A 15,540-nucleotide genomic window follows, 5' to 3' on the forward strand; every position below is an offset into this window, starting at 1 on the left:
TAAAATCTTAAAAAAAAAAAAAAAGAAGAAGAGGACTTGTTTTAAGTCTAAAACATTAAGTCATTAGTATTTTTAACAAGTGGTCAGTGTCCTTTGGATTTATACAAGCTCTACAGGTAAAAAGTCATCAAAAAGCAGCTAAAAAATTCACTAAGGCCTTTGTTCTGTAATATCCAGTTCTTTAAAATTGCGTGGAGGTGAAAATGATCTTGCAAATGCATGACCTCTAAAATATTTTCTGCATGGCATAGTTGCAACAGTAATATAATTTATGCAATCTCAATGTTTTATACTCTAGGAATTAAAATGTACATCTAGAAGGGGAAGACAAAATTAATGGCTGGCTTGGCGCAAGCAGTAAAGGCACAATGCTCGCTGTTCACTTGGCTTGTCTTCGGCCAAGACTTTTAGTGGAATGAGGTGGCAGGTTCCTCAGACCATGAAAAAGTATAACAATGGACTAGGAGAGGTGGTATCTCTCTTCTCTTTTCTTCTGAAAAGCCTCGTTAGGAACCTACATCTTTTAGGCGGGTTTGCTTTACCACTAGAATTCTTTCACCTTATCTTTCTTCTTAGCAGTATGTATGGTGAAGACCTTAATGCTAAGGGACGATTTTGATGTCATTTTATATGAAGGAGCTCCATGGTATTCAGCACATCAGGCCCATAATATATTAATTTTAAAAATTAATTAATTAATAGTTGAATTAATTAGTTCTAATTAATTTAGAAAGAAATGAATAGTCTCATTAAAATGTTCAGTCTGCTTATACTAAAGTGACTGCTTTTTTTGTTGTTGTTACTAGACTGTCATAGAGAAGCACAAAATGAATGTTCCAGAAACGATGAATGAAGTTCTTGATATGTCTGACGATGAAGGTATGAAAACCACCTTTGTGTTCATAATAATTAAGAGTGACTGTGTATCTGTTTCCTGAAGAATGTTTATTGCAAAAAATGTTTTTAGAAGTGTTAATGTGTTTTGTTGTCGTAGAAAGAGTATGCATTTTCCACACACTTACATTGTTCACTTAAATCGTGCAGTTCATAAAGCCAACGCCCCTGAAATGCTCAGTGATGGTGAATATATCTCAGATGTTGAAGAAGGTATTTGTAACTTTTTACTGTGATGGAACTTCACTACAGCTTTATCTTCCATTTCTTATCTTCAAAATGTAACACTTCCTTGAGTTACTAACTCTTCATCTAACTTCCAATTATTAATTTATGTACCAATTTAAAAGATGTATATTTGGTATTAGTGGTCTCTTTAAAGCCCCTCTCCTTGAATCCATTTCCAACTTGCAAGTACAAGCATCACTAATGACATGGATTGCTTTCTGTTTGTTTCTGTTAAGCAGAAATTTGATTTTTATTGTTTACATTTGAAAATCTAGAAGAGGAAATCTGATTAATGTTTACAGCTAAAATATGTTTTAAAATAAATAAGAGAAGGTATCTTACAGGTAAGGAGCTAAATGCTCATTGTAAGGTTTACTCTAAGCTTAGGAGTAAAAACAGCTTTTGAACTTGAACCAATAATGAAAACTCAACCTGAACAAAATTGCTTTCAGAATATAAATTTTCAATATTGATTTCATGAAAGAGATCAAAATATAAATTCTTGTAGCTATACTTCATTTGTTTAAAAGGAACAACTTGTTTTCTGCCTTATTTTAAAAATCAGTGCATTTGGGGGCACCTGGGTGGCGCAGTCGTTGAGCGTCTGCCTTTGGCTCAGGGCGTGATCCTGGCGTTCCCGGATCGAGCCCCACATCGGGTTTCTCTGCTGGGAGCCTGCTTCTTCCTCTCCCACTCCCCCTGCTTGTGTTCCCTCTCTCGCTGGCTGTCTCTCTGTCACTTAAATAAATTAAAAATAAATCTTTATTAAAAAAAAAAAAATCAATGCATTTGACCCGCTCATGGTGTGTCGATACAGTAATGAATGAGACCTTCAAAATTTCCGTTGGAAAATTAGCATCTTTACAGAGAATAAATATTATAAAGATGGCAAATTTCGGAGTTTTGCTGGAGTAAGGAAATGTGTACTTAGAGAAGCTCTAGTATATTTATGTTTTTTTCTTGCACCACCTGACTCTCCCAAATGGCGTCTATCTTCTCGCTCCCTCTGTGTGCCACCTCTCGTGTATTTTTCTCACAGATCAGACTCAATGTTGTTAGTCTTTCTCTGTGTTGAGGTAATTTTCCCTATTTTAATTATTGGTTTCTCCTTTGAGTCGCACAAATTTAAATGAACATCTAAATAGTGGGAAGCCTGCATAATCCAAAGTCACTTCGACTTTTTTGGATTCCCGTGAATGCCTACTGGAACTGTGCTCTGGCCGGAGAATGCATACCTAGAACAGCTAACCCCTTGGTGGTCATTGAGGAACCTGGACAGAGCTGTCTCATTGTTCGTAAATGTTGTTTTGATAAACGTTAAAGGTTTTTACTAATTTTTCTTTCCTTATGCCTTAATCATCAGCTATATATTTACTAATGTTTTATCCGCAATTGGATATTTATATCATCTTTAGGACTTTAAGAATAATATGCCTTGCTGGCATATTATATTTTAATGACTTCTTATATAAAGTTTGCAGAGTAATTTCTTATGTGCAAAAGACAAAAGGAAAATGTTTGTGTGTACGCACACAAAACATATCAAAGGTATATTTTCAAATGCAATTTAATGAAATATGACAATCACAGACCTAAAAATTTGCTAGTTTTGGACAGAATACCCAAAATAATTGCATTGATGAGAGGCCAAGCTATATAACAGCTTTATATACGTGAATAACCAAATAATTTCCTAAAAAGGAGAAATTTTGAATCATTTAATTTAAAGATCATTCATCTAGCCATTTAACTAGAAATGACAGTGATTCCTTATGGATTTATCTCAGCTTGGGAATTTGAAATTAATAAACAAATTTTAATTCTCATCTTATTCATCTTTCTTTAAACTTTTTGGCCCTTGCCTTGTGGGTGTGTCCATGGGCTGTGAGAACCAAATGGCTATTGATTTTATAATGTAGAATTTAATGTTGGGGGAGGTTCCTAAAAGATCACTTCAACCGTCTATGTTGGAGTCACTTCTATAAAATCCTCTCTGAGGAGGTCTTTGGCCCAAATGCCTTAAGGACAGAAATTCCCGAATTGCCAGCCTGCCTATTCCACTCTAAACAACTCTGACTGTAAACTTCTTCATTTCACTAAGTGTCCATCTCATTGATTCAGGCTCTGACATATTTGGGACTGTTTAACACAAAACCTGCCTCTTCCGTGTGACAGTCCTTCTTTCTATTCTCGTTAGTCAGTTTTCCTCCAGGCGTATTATCACCACTTCCACAGCTCCCTCACCATCGTGGCTCCCTCACCATTGTCTCCTGTGCACATTTCAGGGTGTCAGTTTCTACCTCAGATTGAGGTGACCAGACCTGAGCACAGTATTCCAGGTGCAGTCTGATCAAAGCAGAGTAATGCAGGGCCATTGCTTTGTCCATGGACGATATTACAAATCTGTTGTTGAAGTTTAAGACGTTTTTGAGGTTATAATACCCACTTAATTTGACTCCTATTAATACCACTGTCAGCTAAAGTTGCTAAACTGCTTACGTGAGCTCCAGTAAGCCGCGTCTGCCCTATCATGAATTTACGTCGTATGCTGCATAAACTAGCACTTCTATATTACTCCAAATCCCCCCCCAAATTTTAATTCTAAAGGGACCCCTACAACTTTAATGATAGCTTTTATTTCTGACTCATTTGCCTTGTAGTCTTGCCAGCACTTTGCTGCTTTAGTTGGGTTCGGAGCTGCTTGTTTTAGTAAGCCCTTACAGACGGGGGCAAATGTTTATTTCCATGTAACCGCAGGGATGTGGTGAATATCTGCCTCTGAAGAACCAGTAAGAGGTCATCACGCCGATATTCTAGGGCCCTGAGGAGATCAGCAGCTTTTAAAAGCAAATAAAAATGAAAAGCAATATACGCTGCCAGTTTTTCTCAAGAAAGAAAAAGAAGAACGAGTTTGTAATATGGAAAAATGTAATTTGAATCCCATATTATAAAAATTGAGTAAATATTAAGGGAATGGTGCTGAGAGTAGTCTTTCTTGTCCTTTCCTTCTTTCTCTTCTTTGCTTTCTCCTTCTCTTTCTCCTCTTTCATCTGTCCACTATGAGAAATTAGGATAGGTAAAAGAATGTTTGCATAAATTTCACACACTAAAAAATCAAGAAAACAAATCTAGACAATGTTATCAATTAATGACCTAGGGGAACAATGGAGCCAGGTTACAGAGTAGAACGAAGGCTGAAGTATCAGCAAAAGCACGGCAACAGAGGGAAAGGCGATAAAGCAGCCTTATCTAACCCACACATTACCTAGGTAGGGGGTAAGCAGAGCCCCGAGAGGGACAGACTGATCCACAAATATGTTAATGCCCCACTTGTCTTCTTTCCCAGGAAGTGTGTCACATACATGTAAAATTAATATACATGCAAAGTTAATGTTTGTTCTAGTGCCAGTTACATTCCTATGTTTTGTAATTCAGTTTGCAATTTAAAAGAAAGAAAAGAGAAAGAGGAAGGGAGGGAAGAAAGGGAAAGAGAGAAAGAAGAGGGAGAGGAAGGAAGAAAAGAAAGAAGAAAGTTGAGATTAAGGTTCACTCTGTCTTCTATTTTGGGTCCCCCTCCCGAGAGATTTTAGAACTGGCTTTGGTTCAACGCTGACTTTAAATTATAAATTCCTATCAAGTATATTTTGTAAATTTTAAAATAATGTATAAAATGTTGTTTCAGCTTGCAGAATTCTAGGAGGTTGGGTTATAGTGACAGATTTAAAGAATGAGAAATGGAATTAAGCCACAGGAAGTAAAAACCAAAGTCAGCTCTGTGAAATACGATTCCACTGAACAGGTTGGGGAGACAACTGGGTGACACTGGGAAGAATTATTTAATTCTCAGCTACTTACAATTTTGATAGGGCTGCAAAGTCTCACTCAGGATCAAATGCAGACAATAAATATTGAAAGAAAAAAAGTAAGAGGCTAAATACACATGTGGTAGAGATAATTATCAGATAGGTAGAGGTTTGAGGTATAATAAAGCAATAAAATTTCATCAGATGTTAGAGTGACGTGAGGCATGAGGAGAGTCGCGCTCAGTCACCTTTGTGCCAAATTCAGTGCCCAGTGAACTGACTCGGCGTCGTGTCGCGCATGCTGTCCACTACACTGATGAGGTAGCAAAGCCCAAATAAACGTTGGGTTTAACCTGTCCAGCCAGGTTAGCGGCACAGCCGAACGGGGAGACAGATCGGACAATCTGGGTCTAGATCTTCTCTTTCATTGCTACTCTAACATCATCTGTTTTCTTATACACAGAATCCAAGAATATATTGTTTTTTAAGCTTTAAAAAAAGGGAAAGCTTAGGAAAAGGAACAGATCATGCTCTTGGAAAGTATCACGAGATAATAATTAACCTTTTAATGACCTTGCTAAGACTACAGGAGAAATAGTATAGCTTCTTCTGAGCATCTTGGTAAAAGAAATATGCAGACCAAAATGCAAATTCCAGGAAAATAAATACAAACATAATTTAGAATAGATTGTAAGAACTCAAAGCAAGTAGTTTCAGTGAACGTATCTGAGTCTTCTCAATCAGGCAAGAGTCAGTAGAAATTGAATGGCACAATCTAAAGCTCAAAAAAGTAGGAGAAGTTGCTTTGGGAGACATGAAGATGGATATCAAGAGAACTACCAGAAAGATGTCCTTTTAGGACCCCTTCTCACAAATGCCTAGGACTATCCTGCTTTCCTGATCCCCTGGACATGCTAATAAATAAACCAGGTTATTAAGTTTTGAGCTTTATAGATCTGGAAAGAAGCCTTGGAGACTAGCCTGCCCCAGGTGGTCCAAGGAGGTGGTGGTGGTTATGCAGAAATTGTTCTTTACCTGAAATGTTACCATTTTGTAAATACTTGTTCAATCATAACATCTAGCCTTTTGCCTGATATTTCTCTGCTTACAATTGACCTTTCAAATAGACATTACATAATTGCATGCTTCTCTCCGTGATAAAATCAAAATGAAATACCAGAAGCAGAGACCCAGAACCTAGCACAGTACCTGTACACAGGAGATCTTCACTGTGTGTTTGGGCGGTTGCATCGCGGTGGAGGGAGACTCAAGGAAAAGCGAGTTTGACAGGTTTCTGAGAACAGGCAGGACAGAGACAATTTGCCTGCCATGTCCCTCTTCCTTCCAATAAATGCCTTCCCACTGAGACAGACCGGACTATGGACTGCATCAATCAACAGCTTTATAGTGACTCTCCTAAGGTGTAGCTACATCTCAAAGAATGCTTAACGAGTTTAAAAGAAATTCCAGCAAAAAAAAAAAAAATATATATATATATATATATATATATATATATATATATATATATATATGAACTGGGGCAGAAGCCTTTATTCTAAAAATATTCTAAATATTCTAAAAATATTCTAAAAAATAGTCCATCCTATCTTTGGTATCGTGTCTTTGGTGTTGGAGTTGTGGAGTGATTTTGATGCACGCCGTCCACCCGCTCAGCACGTACCCAATGTTTCCGTCTAGATTCTCACGGCTGTCTGAACTCGTCATGCCCTGGGCACCTGCTCCAAACGGTGTCTCCTCCCAGGCTCGTCCGTCCTACTGGCTCCGTCACACCCTGAGGTTATGTGTAATCTCCCTTTTCTTAACACTCATGCCCAGTCCATCAGCAAGTCCTAGCAATTCTTCCAGAACCCATCTCACGTCCCTCTTCTCTGCCTCCCCACCACCGCGGCCCTCGCCGGGCCCACCTGCGGACTCCTTGCCGTTCTCCCGCGGCCCACGGCAGGAGCCTCTGCACTCCGTCCACTTCTTCCCCGGCAGACTAAGATTTCTGAACAGTATCCTCAGCAGCCTTTTACAATTATAAATGGCTCATATCATTCCATTTCCCAGCTTAAAACCCTCCAAAGCTCATAGTTGTTTTTTAAAATTCCTTCATGGTGTTGCCCGTAAGCATAGTTCATTCGTTTTTGCTTCTCTGTGATAGTCCGTTGTCTGCCTGTACCAGAAGTAAGTTACCCGTGCCACTTGGACATGGAAATAAGGCTTGTTTCCGATTTGGGGCTGTTGCAGAAAAGCTGCTGCCAGCCTTCTGTCTACGTGTATGCATATAATTCTGTAGGGTCCACACCCATGACACTAGTCGCTGGGTTTAGATTATGCAGAGACAACAGAGCTCATCAACCCAGGTAACACTGAACTGTGATTATAAATTAGATAGTGAGGCTATTAAAAAAAAGGGCAAGGGGAAGAATGTCATAAAGCGATTACCACGAGGGAGAGAGGAGGAGGCTGTGATTGGGATGAGATGTGCTGTTGTTCTAGTTCTTGACCTGGATGCGAATTATTTTGTAACAGTTTGTGAAAATGTACTTTTACATTTTCCGTACTCATCTGCGTGGTTGCTGTATTTCGTGATAGAAGTAGCCACCCCCCTAAATCATGTATAGCAGAAATGCGAAACTAAGATAAAAACCTCCTGAGGCCTTACATTGCACTTGACATAAAAGTCGGGCCCTTCCGTGGTCGGTAGGTTCTGTGTGGCCCCGGCTACCTATTTTCCACTGTCCTCTCTGTCCATGCTTTTTAATTTCATCCTAATACTCATCTCGAGGTACTAGTCATTAATTTCAGAGGGCAGCACATTTTTTCTGTTACAGGCCAATGGTAAATATTTTCAAATTTTCACACCACATGGGTCTCCGGCCCAACTACTCAGCCCTGCCTGTGTAACACAACAGCAGCACGAGATGAGACCTCAACAAATGGGCTCAGCTGTGTGACAATAAAACTTGATTTAAGGGGCGCCTGGGTGGCTCAGTCGGTTAAGTGTCTGCCTTTGGCTCAGGTCGTGATCTCAGGGTCCTGGAATCAAGTCCTGCATGGGGCTCCCTGCTCAGTGGGGAGTCTGCTTCTCCCTCTGCCCCTGCCCCGGCTTGCGTGCTCTCTCTCAAATAAATAAATAAAATCTTTATTTAAAAAAACAACAACTTGATTTAAAAAGTCAGTGGGAGACAGATTTAGGCCACAGACTGCAATTTGCCAATTTGAGATTAATTTTGTTCATTTTCTTTTAAAGTAGACTGTTAGCTCCGTGGGAGGAGACCTGTCTTTATCCCTGTCACAGCACTCAGGACATATACAGATAGGCCCTCTTCCACGGACAACTGTATCCACAGCTTAAATCCTCACATTTACTTGTGTCTGTGCCCTGATAGGATTCCGTATAAATGAACACGCAAAACATCATAAACAAGGTACTTACTCTTTATTGAGCCCTTTCTATGTGCCAGACATGAATCTATATACATTTCACGCATCATGTCATGTGACCTTCACAGTGACCTCTGAGCTAGTGCCATCAGTATGCCCATTTTATAGATGTGGAAAATCGGTTCCAGCAAGGTTAAGGACCTTGATCCAGATCACGCAAATATATGCAAATCCCTGCACTTAACCTCTTCTCTGACATCCCTGGTGCCTGGTCATTTAGGTAACGGTCTGGCAACTGTTAAATTATTGCAAATTTTAAATGAGATCATGTGTAAAGGTTTCAGCCCAGAGATCTCCGTGAATGTTAGTGACCAGGTACCTTATCCTGCTGAATTTTCTCTAAGTAGTTGAGAGCATTGTTGGTACTATTATTACTCCAGTCTGCATTTATTCTTCATCTAAAGCCCTAACTTCAAGTGCAGTTAGTTCTTTTTTACACTAATGGATCTGAGGCTCCATGGGTTTAAGATATTTGTGCAGGTTCACATAGTCAGAGAAACGCTTTCGAATTAGGTTTTTCGCTCCGACTTTCTACTCAAATGAGATGCGGCGAAGAAGAATAGATGAAAGTGACAAGGAAATTCAGAAGAAGGGGAGATTCCCAAAGGCCTCAGGAAGGAAGTATTTCAAGGAATAGATCGAATGTGGATAAACAGAGATTTGGAGGAAGTGATCTTGGGAAGCTGCCACATCCATGACACGGTGGATATATAGACACAGAATAGAGCAGTTCTCATGACGTGTGTGTGGTTTTTCCCCACGAAGCTGTGACAGAATGAGTCACTGCGGCGGCCAGTGGGAGAAATGGACACAGGGACTGTCTTAAGGGACGGCAGGGAATGCAGCATGTTTATTGATTAAGGACGATAAGTGGTTTTTTTATTTGCCCAAAACAAGTCAAAATTTTGAAAATGCTTTCTCTCCCCACCCACTCATCCTCCAGTTATTTTCATTACTGCCCACCTACCTGGAAGGTCTGACCTGCTTCATGTAGAAGTGGGTCCTAATCTGAGCACCCCTAACCCTTTCCCTTCACCTTGCGACCCTTGCTACAGAGCGAAGAAAATGGAGCATCAGCACTGAGCATGAATGGAGATGGGGATGGCAGGGTACCACTGAGGGCCAGGAATGGGAGGGGTTGGAGAAGCAGAGGAAGACTTTACAGATGGGGAGGGGTGGTCTGACCACCTAGGCCAGAACCACAGTGACGCTAACTGACAACAGAGCGCACCCGTCTTTGCCGTGTAAACGCACAGCTTTTAGGTAGAGGTAGGAAATAGAAAACAAACCAACAAGCACATGTTCGTTGTCCTGCCCAAGGAAAGGCAGCTTGGGTGTAACGTCAGGAGGAGGCCAAGTGCTTGCCCACAAAAGCTTGTGAGATCCTGGCATTCCCGTATACCCAGGGACAGTGCTTTGCACACACTGTCCTTACGTGCGAAGTAAGGAAGGGCCGAGGCTAACGAGGTCTGCATTTGGGGCTGAAGCTAGACAAAAGTAGCTGACGAAGAATAAATAGAAGAATGAACTGGCATGACACTACCACCTTGAATTAAGCCGCCCAAGTTCTATTTAAGTAAGAACCAACATTTTAGTGGCTGATTTCACAGGCTAGTCTGTGGCTGGTAATGTATTCATTGTCTAGTCTTCTTTACAAGTGGCATAGATGTTAGATAATGAGAACAGTGTGCGTAGCCTTGTACTTCTTTCTACCTGCATTCTGTCTCCAGTCTCAGGTGTTCATGTGACCAAGTCAGTGTAATCTGACTCAGATGCCCGAGGGCAATTTCTGGATTAGGGTTAAGGTGTATTGATAAGAATGATAAGAATATGAAAAAGTTATAGCATCTGTCCCAACATTGTCTTTTTCTACCTCTTCACAGGAAGGACACTGAAATCGTTTTCCTTTCTGGGATGAGTTTGTTTATTAACCCAACCAAGATCACAGGGGACATTTTTCATTGCTACATCTGGAAGAGTTCCAAGCCTGAGTCATGCATGCTTATTTAGAAACTATATCTAGCCTGGATTAAGGAGCAGTTTAAAAACTGCAATCCAGTTTTTTAAAAAGAAGCACATCTAGCCACAAAGACTAGAATAAATGTTTGAGAGTAAAGAATCAAATGGACTTTGTTTGCTCTTAAAAAAAAAAAAAATCTAGCCTGAGCAGAAAGAGGCATTTGTTCTGTGTGGGAACAGCAACTTGTTCGCGTTGGTTACGAGATGTGCAAACTTTGCCATTCAAGCCTGATTCCTTTTGGCCACCGAGGAGGGCTGGCTCTTCAGAGTACCCAGAGCGAAGGGAAGGGGAGGCAGAGCACGGCACCTGGCCCTCCCCAAAGGGCGCACGCAACCCTAATGACACACACTTCCTTAGCCTTCTTAAGACCACCGATCTCACCCACGGCTCATCTACTTTCTCAGCTTACCCCATTGTTCTCACTGAGAAGGAAAGCAAGAAAACATTATATTCCAGAATGTAGTGAGCAAACTGTTTTGAAAGAACCCCACTGCCAGGAGGTGCTAGAAAACAAAAGGTTCCTGTGAAGGCCCCACATCTGCTCCTTCCTGGCTGAGGAGCTCGCTTCCTCCTTTACCTGGCCCGGTGTGTGGGGTGGGGGTGTGGGGTGGGGCGCAGGCAGCCTGCCCCTGAGCCTCCCCCCTCCCAGAAGGCCACCCAGGGCCTCCAGCCTGACACTGAAGAGCCTGTGCTACACGCATGAACTCCTGAACTAGATGGTGCAATTCCGTCAGCTGCACATCACTCCCCCTTTGATCAGTCTCACAGACGGTCACAGGAAACCTTGCTTAATCTGAGGGCTTGCTCCAAACTGCAGTACGTGCAGATCTGCAGTCTAAGGAGCTGCCCATTGTTTGTTGTGCAACCCTAGGGTAGACTCGGACCCTTAGAATAAAAGTCCGAGCATCAGGCTCCTAATATGACCGTGCTCCCCTTCCATCCAGTTCCCGCTCCCTTGCTTTTCTGAGAATCAAAATATCGGGGGGTGGAGGGAAAAGACTCGTGAGCAAATACCATCTTGTGGATTCTCCAGGCTGAAAATGTATTGTCTAAACATTAGGGGAGATAGATGTCTTTTGACGAATGCTTTGAATTGATGGAAAATGTTTTCAAAGTTATCTGTATTTTTATGTCCCTTATTTGAACATTCAAAAAATAAAATATGCTGAGTCTTGTCTCATCTCTAAACGGGTTAATTATAACACATGGAGATGCTGAGAAGATGAAAAGATACAACATATCAAAGCATTTAGAACAGTAACCAGCCTATAGTAGGTGCTCAATAAATGGCACCCCCCCTTTTTTTAAATTAGACAGAGGCAACTATCAGTGAATCCTGCTTCCTGCAGGATTAGAATTAGGGAGGGAGAACATGAGAGGAAGAGGGAGAGCTTTGAGGGTTTGGGTCTTCAGTGAGTGAGTGTGTGTGTGTGTCTGTGTGTGCACGCACATACTATATACGTACATACATATATATGTATGGGTCAGACAAAATAAGTGCATTTTCACCCACTGGTGGACATATGTTGCTTGTCACTTGAATCGCAATTGTTACACTGTAATCCAGCTCGAGAGACCCTACAAACATGGCCCAGGATGGCCCTCACGTCCCACAACTCAGTTGCCTATCACTTTAGTAAAGCTGGCTGCTTGCTGTTCTCAGGACATTCCCATTCTTTCTGCCTCGTGCCACGTCCTGTGGCTGGGGATGGCCCACTTCCCGCTTCCGCTCCTCTCTGCCTGTCGTTACTCACACCCGTGTTCAACATCTGCCCCGCCTCCTCGATCAAAGGTGACGCCCTCTTCCTGTGAGCTCTCGGATGCTTTTGTCATTTCTCTTGTACACGCTCTGACCCCGGTGTGGTGGCGAAGACCTTGGGCCCTGCCACCTGGCTGTGTCGATTCTAACTCAGACTCTACCACCGACTAGACGTGTGAGTTGTGAACAATAACTGCACCTCTCCAAATCTGTGTCTTCATCTAGAAAAGGGAAACGAGAGTACCTGCTTCATGGGGCTGAAGAGTGAACGAGACGTGCATATAAAGTGCTCAGCGAAGTGTCTCACACGTGCAAAGCACCAAGTAAATCATAACCAGCAGGAGCCATAGTACAGTATTTCTATTATTGCTTGTGTCCTGGTCTTTATTGGAGACAAATGCCTCAGGGGCAGTAGTTTGGCTTTCCTCGTAACAGAGCCTAGTCCGGTGCCCTGCTATCTCACAGCTCGAAGTGTGGTTTGCAGTCACCCGGGAGCTTCTCACACGCGCAGAATCTCGGGGTCTGCCTCAGACCTGTGGAGTCAGTGTCTGCGGTTTAACGAGGTTCTCAGATGATACAAACGTGTGCCTGGAAATTTAGAAATACTGCACTCCTTTCACTGAATTCAGTTGCTGAAGCTATTTTAATTACTCTTGTAATTCCCACCAGGAAAATAAAAACTTAATTCTCTATAATCAATACTGCCATTAGATAAGTGTCACTTATTTGTAAGAATCCCTTAAACCAGTGGTTATCACAGTGTGGTTCTTGGACCAGAAGTATCAGATTCCCTTGGGAACTTGTAGAAATACAAATTTTCAGGGGATTCTAACGCATCCTACAGGTTGAGAACCACCACTTTAGAACAATGGGAAGCTCTTAGAAGTGCGTCTAATGTACAATAATGTGCATCTCCTTCTTCCCGCCTTGTGCTTTTATTCCTTCTGTTCCGTCTTTTAAATAGTAAGGTCAAATAGCGTAAAGACTTGAGTTTCCTCTCCACGTTTGCCAAATATTTGCTGGTGCACATACACATCTTAACATCTACCTGGCAGACCCGTGTGTGTCCAGATACGTGTTCTGGTGGCGTACGGAACACAGCCTTTATGACTTATCTGCAGTCCCTGTATTTTGTTTTGGTTTATTCTGTTAATTTTATTCATTTTTTGAATAGGTGGTAGGTGCCCATGGTATAAAATTCCCGAGGTACAAGAGTTTACGGTGAAAAGTAAGTCTCCCTCCTTCTCCTCACTCCAGTAATATAGTTGCTGCTTCCAAAGGCAATCACTGAATTTTCATTGCACACGTTTATTGAGCACCTACTGTGTGCTGGGCACTGTTCTGGGCACTGGATACGGAACAATACAGACAAAAACCTCTGCCCTCATGGAGCTTAATTTTGGTTACCAATTTCTTCTAGTATTTGTTCGATAACATCACATATCACAGTAGTTAAAAGTGGGGCTCTGTAGTCAAACCAACTGATTTTGAATCCAGTTTTACCCCGTTTCTAAGTGATCCTGGGTTATCTACCACTCTGAACGGGTTTTCTTTATATTGAAGTGAAGACAAATCTATTTCATAAGGTTGTTGCAAGAATCGTATGATGATACTTACAAAGTACCGCACAGTGCCTAGAACGTAGTAAATGCTCCCAGTAGATATGAGTGCTGATTTGATGGTGTGCTCTCTACTATACTATAATGTAGACTAGAAATGCTTAAAGGATTTATTTTCCCTGTGGTTTTCATTTCTTCTCTTTGCTATGTGGTGGTCAGAACAATCACTTTTTTTTCAGAAGAAGCACACTAAATTAAGTCTAAGTTTCGATCCTTAACTATTTGTCTATAAGACTATTTGCAGAGTTCTATTAAGAAAGCAACTCCTAATAAATCATTAGAGTCTAGATCCTATGTTCCTCTCTATTCTTTCTAATCTAGCCTGTTTTTAAATCCCACATAATTTGAAGGTTTTCTACTATTAATTCATTCAAAGGTGTAATGTATTTTTAACTGCAGCTCTATAATGTTACAAAGTACATACCTTAGGAAGATTATGCATTTCATAGCAGAGGAATGAAGCACTCCTGGCAAAGTTTCAGACAATGTAACTTAGTATAGTTACCTTAAGGAACTTTCTTTATGATTCTTGTCTCCAGACAGACAGGAAAACAACTTTCAACCCCTAGGAAAGTAACAAAAGTATTCCTCAGTGATGATCTTAAGATGGAAAGCATTAGGAAAAATGACATGCAAAAAAAGAAAGAACTCCTAGGACATGAAAACACTTATAAATATTGGCCAAGAACCGTTTCCTCTATTCACCATAAAAAGGCTTATTAGTGGGCACAGTGAAAGATCGAGGGGAAGTTGGCTTAGGCACGTTCCACCACGTCTTGACAACTGGACCATTGACACGGAATCTAAAATGGAATGAGGGCCTGGGTCGCTCAGTCGGTAGAGCAGGCGATGCCTGATCTTGGAGTTTTGAGTTCGAGCCCCATGTTGAGTGTAGAGATTACTTAAAAATCTAAAAATAAATAAATACAGAGGAATGAGGGCACAGCTATGTGACCAGCTACAGTCCTGGTAATCATTTCATATATTCTCTTTCTCTCCTTTGTTCTTGATTCTATTTTGTGTGATTTCCTGGTAGTCAAAGGGTATGGATCGTAGAAAGGTTGATTGTGGTACAAGAAACCTCTTAACCTAGTCATGATAGGAGGACTAGGAAGAGTGGATAGCTGGAAAATTGAAGTGTAATGCCTCTGAACAGCTTTTATTATTTGGTGAATGGAGGGATCGAGGTAGACTGGGGTGTTTTGTGTTCTTCTTTAAACATTTTCCAGCCTCTGGTATTTTATTATCAGAAATCAGTTAACAATGAGAACACCAGTGCTCTTAACTTTAAGAGGCATAAAGTCAATACTAAATAGATGCGGCTTCCTCTAGTGGCATTTACCACGGTACTCTTCCTGGACGTGGTCTGCGCTAATCAGGTGGCAGGCTGCAGAGCTGACTCCTAATGCGCGAGGGATGCATTAAGCAATCAGCATGTGACCTCTTTGGCCTACCTTTGGACCTTGTCATTTCTCATTCCTCTCTGTTTCCACTACTGACTGCACTGTGACGACACACCTCTAAACTCAGTGGTTTAATTTATTATTATCTCTCATGGTTGTGTGAGTTAACTGGGTTCAGCTGGATTCTTGAGCTCTTTGCTGAGATTACAGTTGGGTAGCAGCTGGGGTGCGAGGAATATGGCAGAATGTTCGATGTGATATCTTTAGTCATAGGTCTGTCAGCCCCACCAGGACAGCCCTGAAACAGCTGAGGGCTAGCTGGGCATCTCTCCCGCTCTTTCCATGCTGCCTCTCCATATGGCTT

General features: G+C 41.4%; 1 protein-coding gene across 1 annotated transcript in view; it reads left to right on the forward strand.

Moving 5' to 3' along the window:
- Positions 1–15,540, forward strand: part of ANK3 (ankyrin 3) — a 329,444-nt gene that overhangs the window by 208,599 nt on the left and 105,305 nt on the right. Inside the window, exons 22-23 of the mRNA XM_040624672.1 lie at positions 807–879; positions 1,045–1,107. Coding sequence (XP_040480606.1) covers positions 807–879; positions 1,045–1,107 — 136 coding nt within the window. The remainder of the gene's footprint in view (positions 1–806; positions 880–1,044; positions 1,108–15,540) is intronic.

This window comes from Ursus maritimus, unplaced genomic scaffold (genome assembly GCF_017311325.1).
Source record: "Ursus maritimus isolate PB19 unplaced genomic scaffold, ASM1731132v1 scaffold_7, whole genome shotgun sequence".
Classification (NCBI taxonomy): domain Eukaryota; kingdom Metazoa; phylum Chordata; class Mammalia; order Carnivora; family Ursidae; genus Ursus; species Ursus maritimus.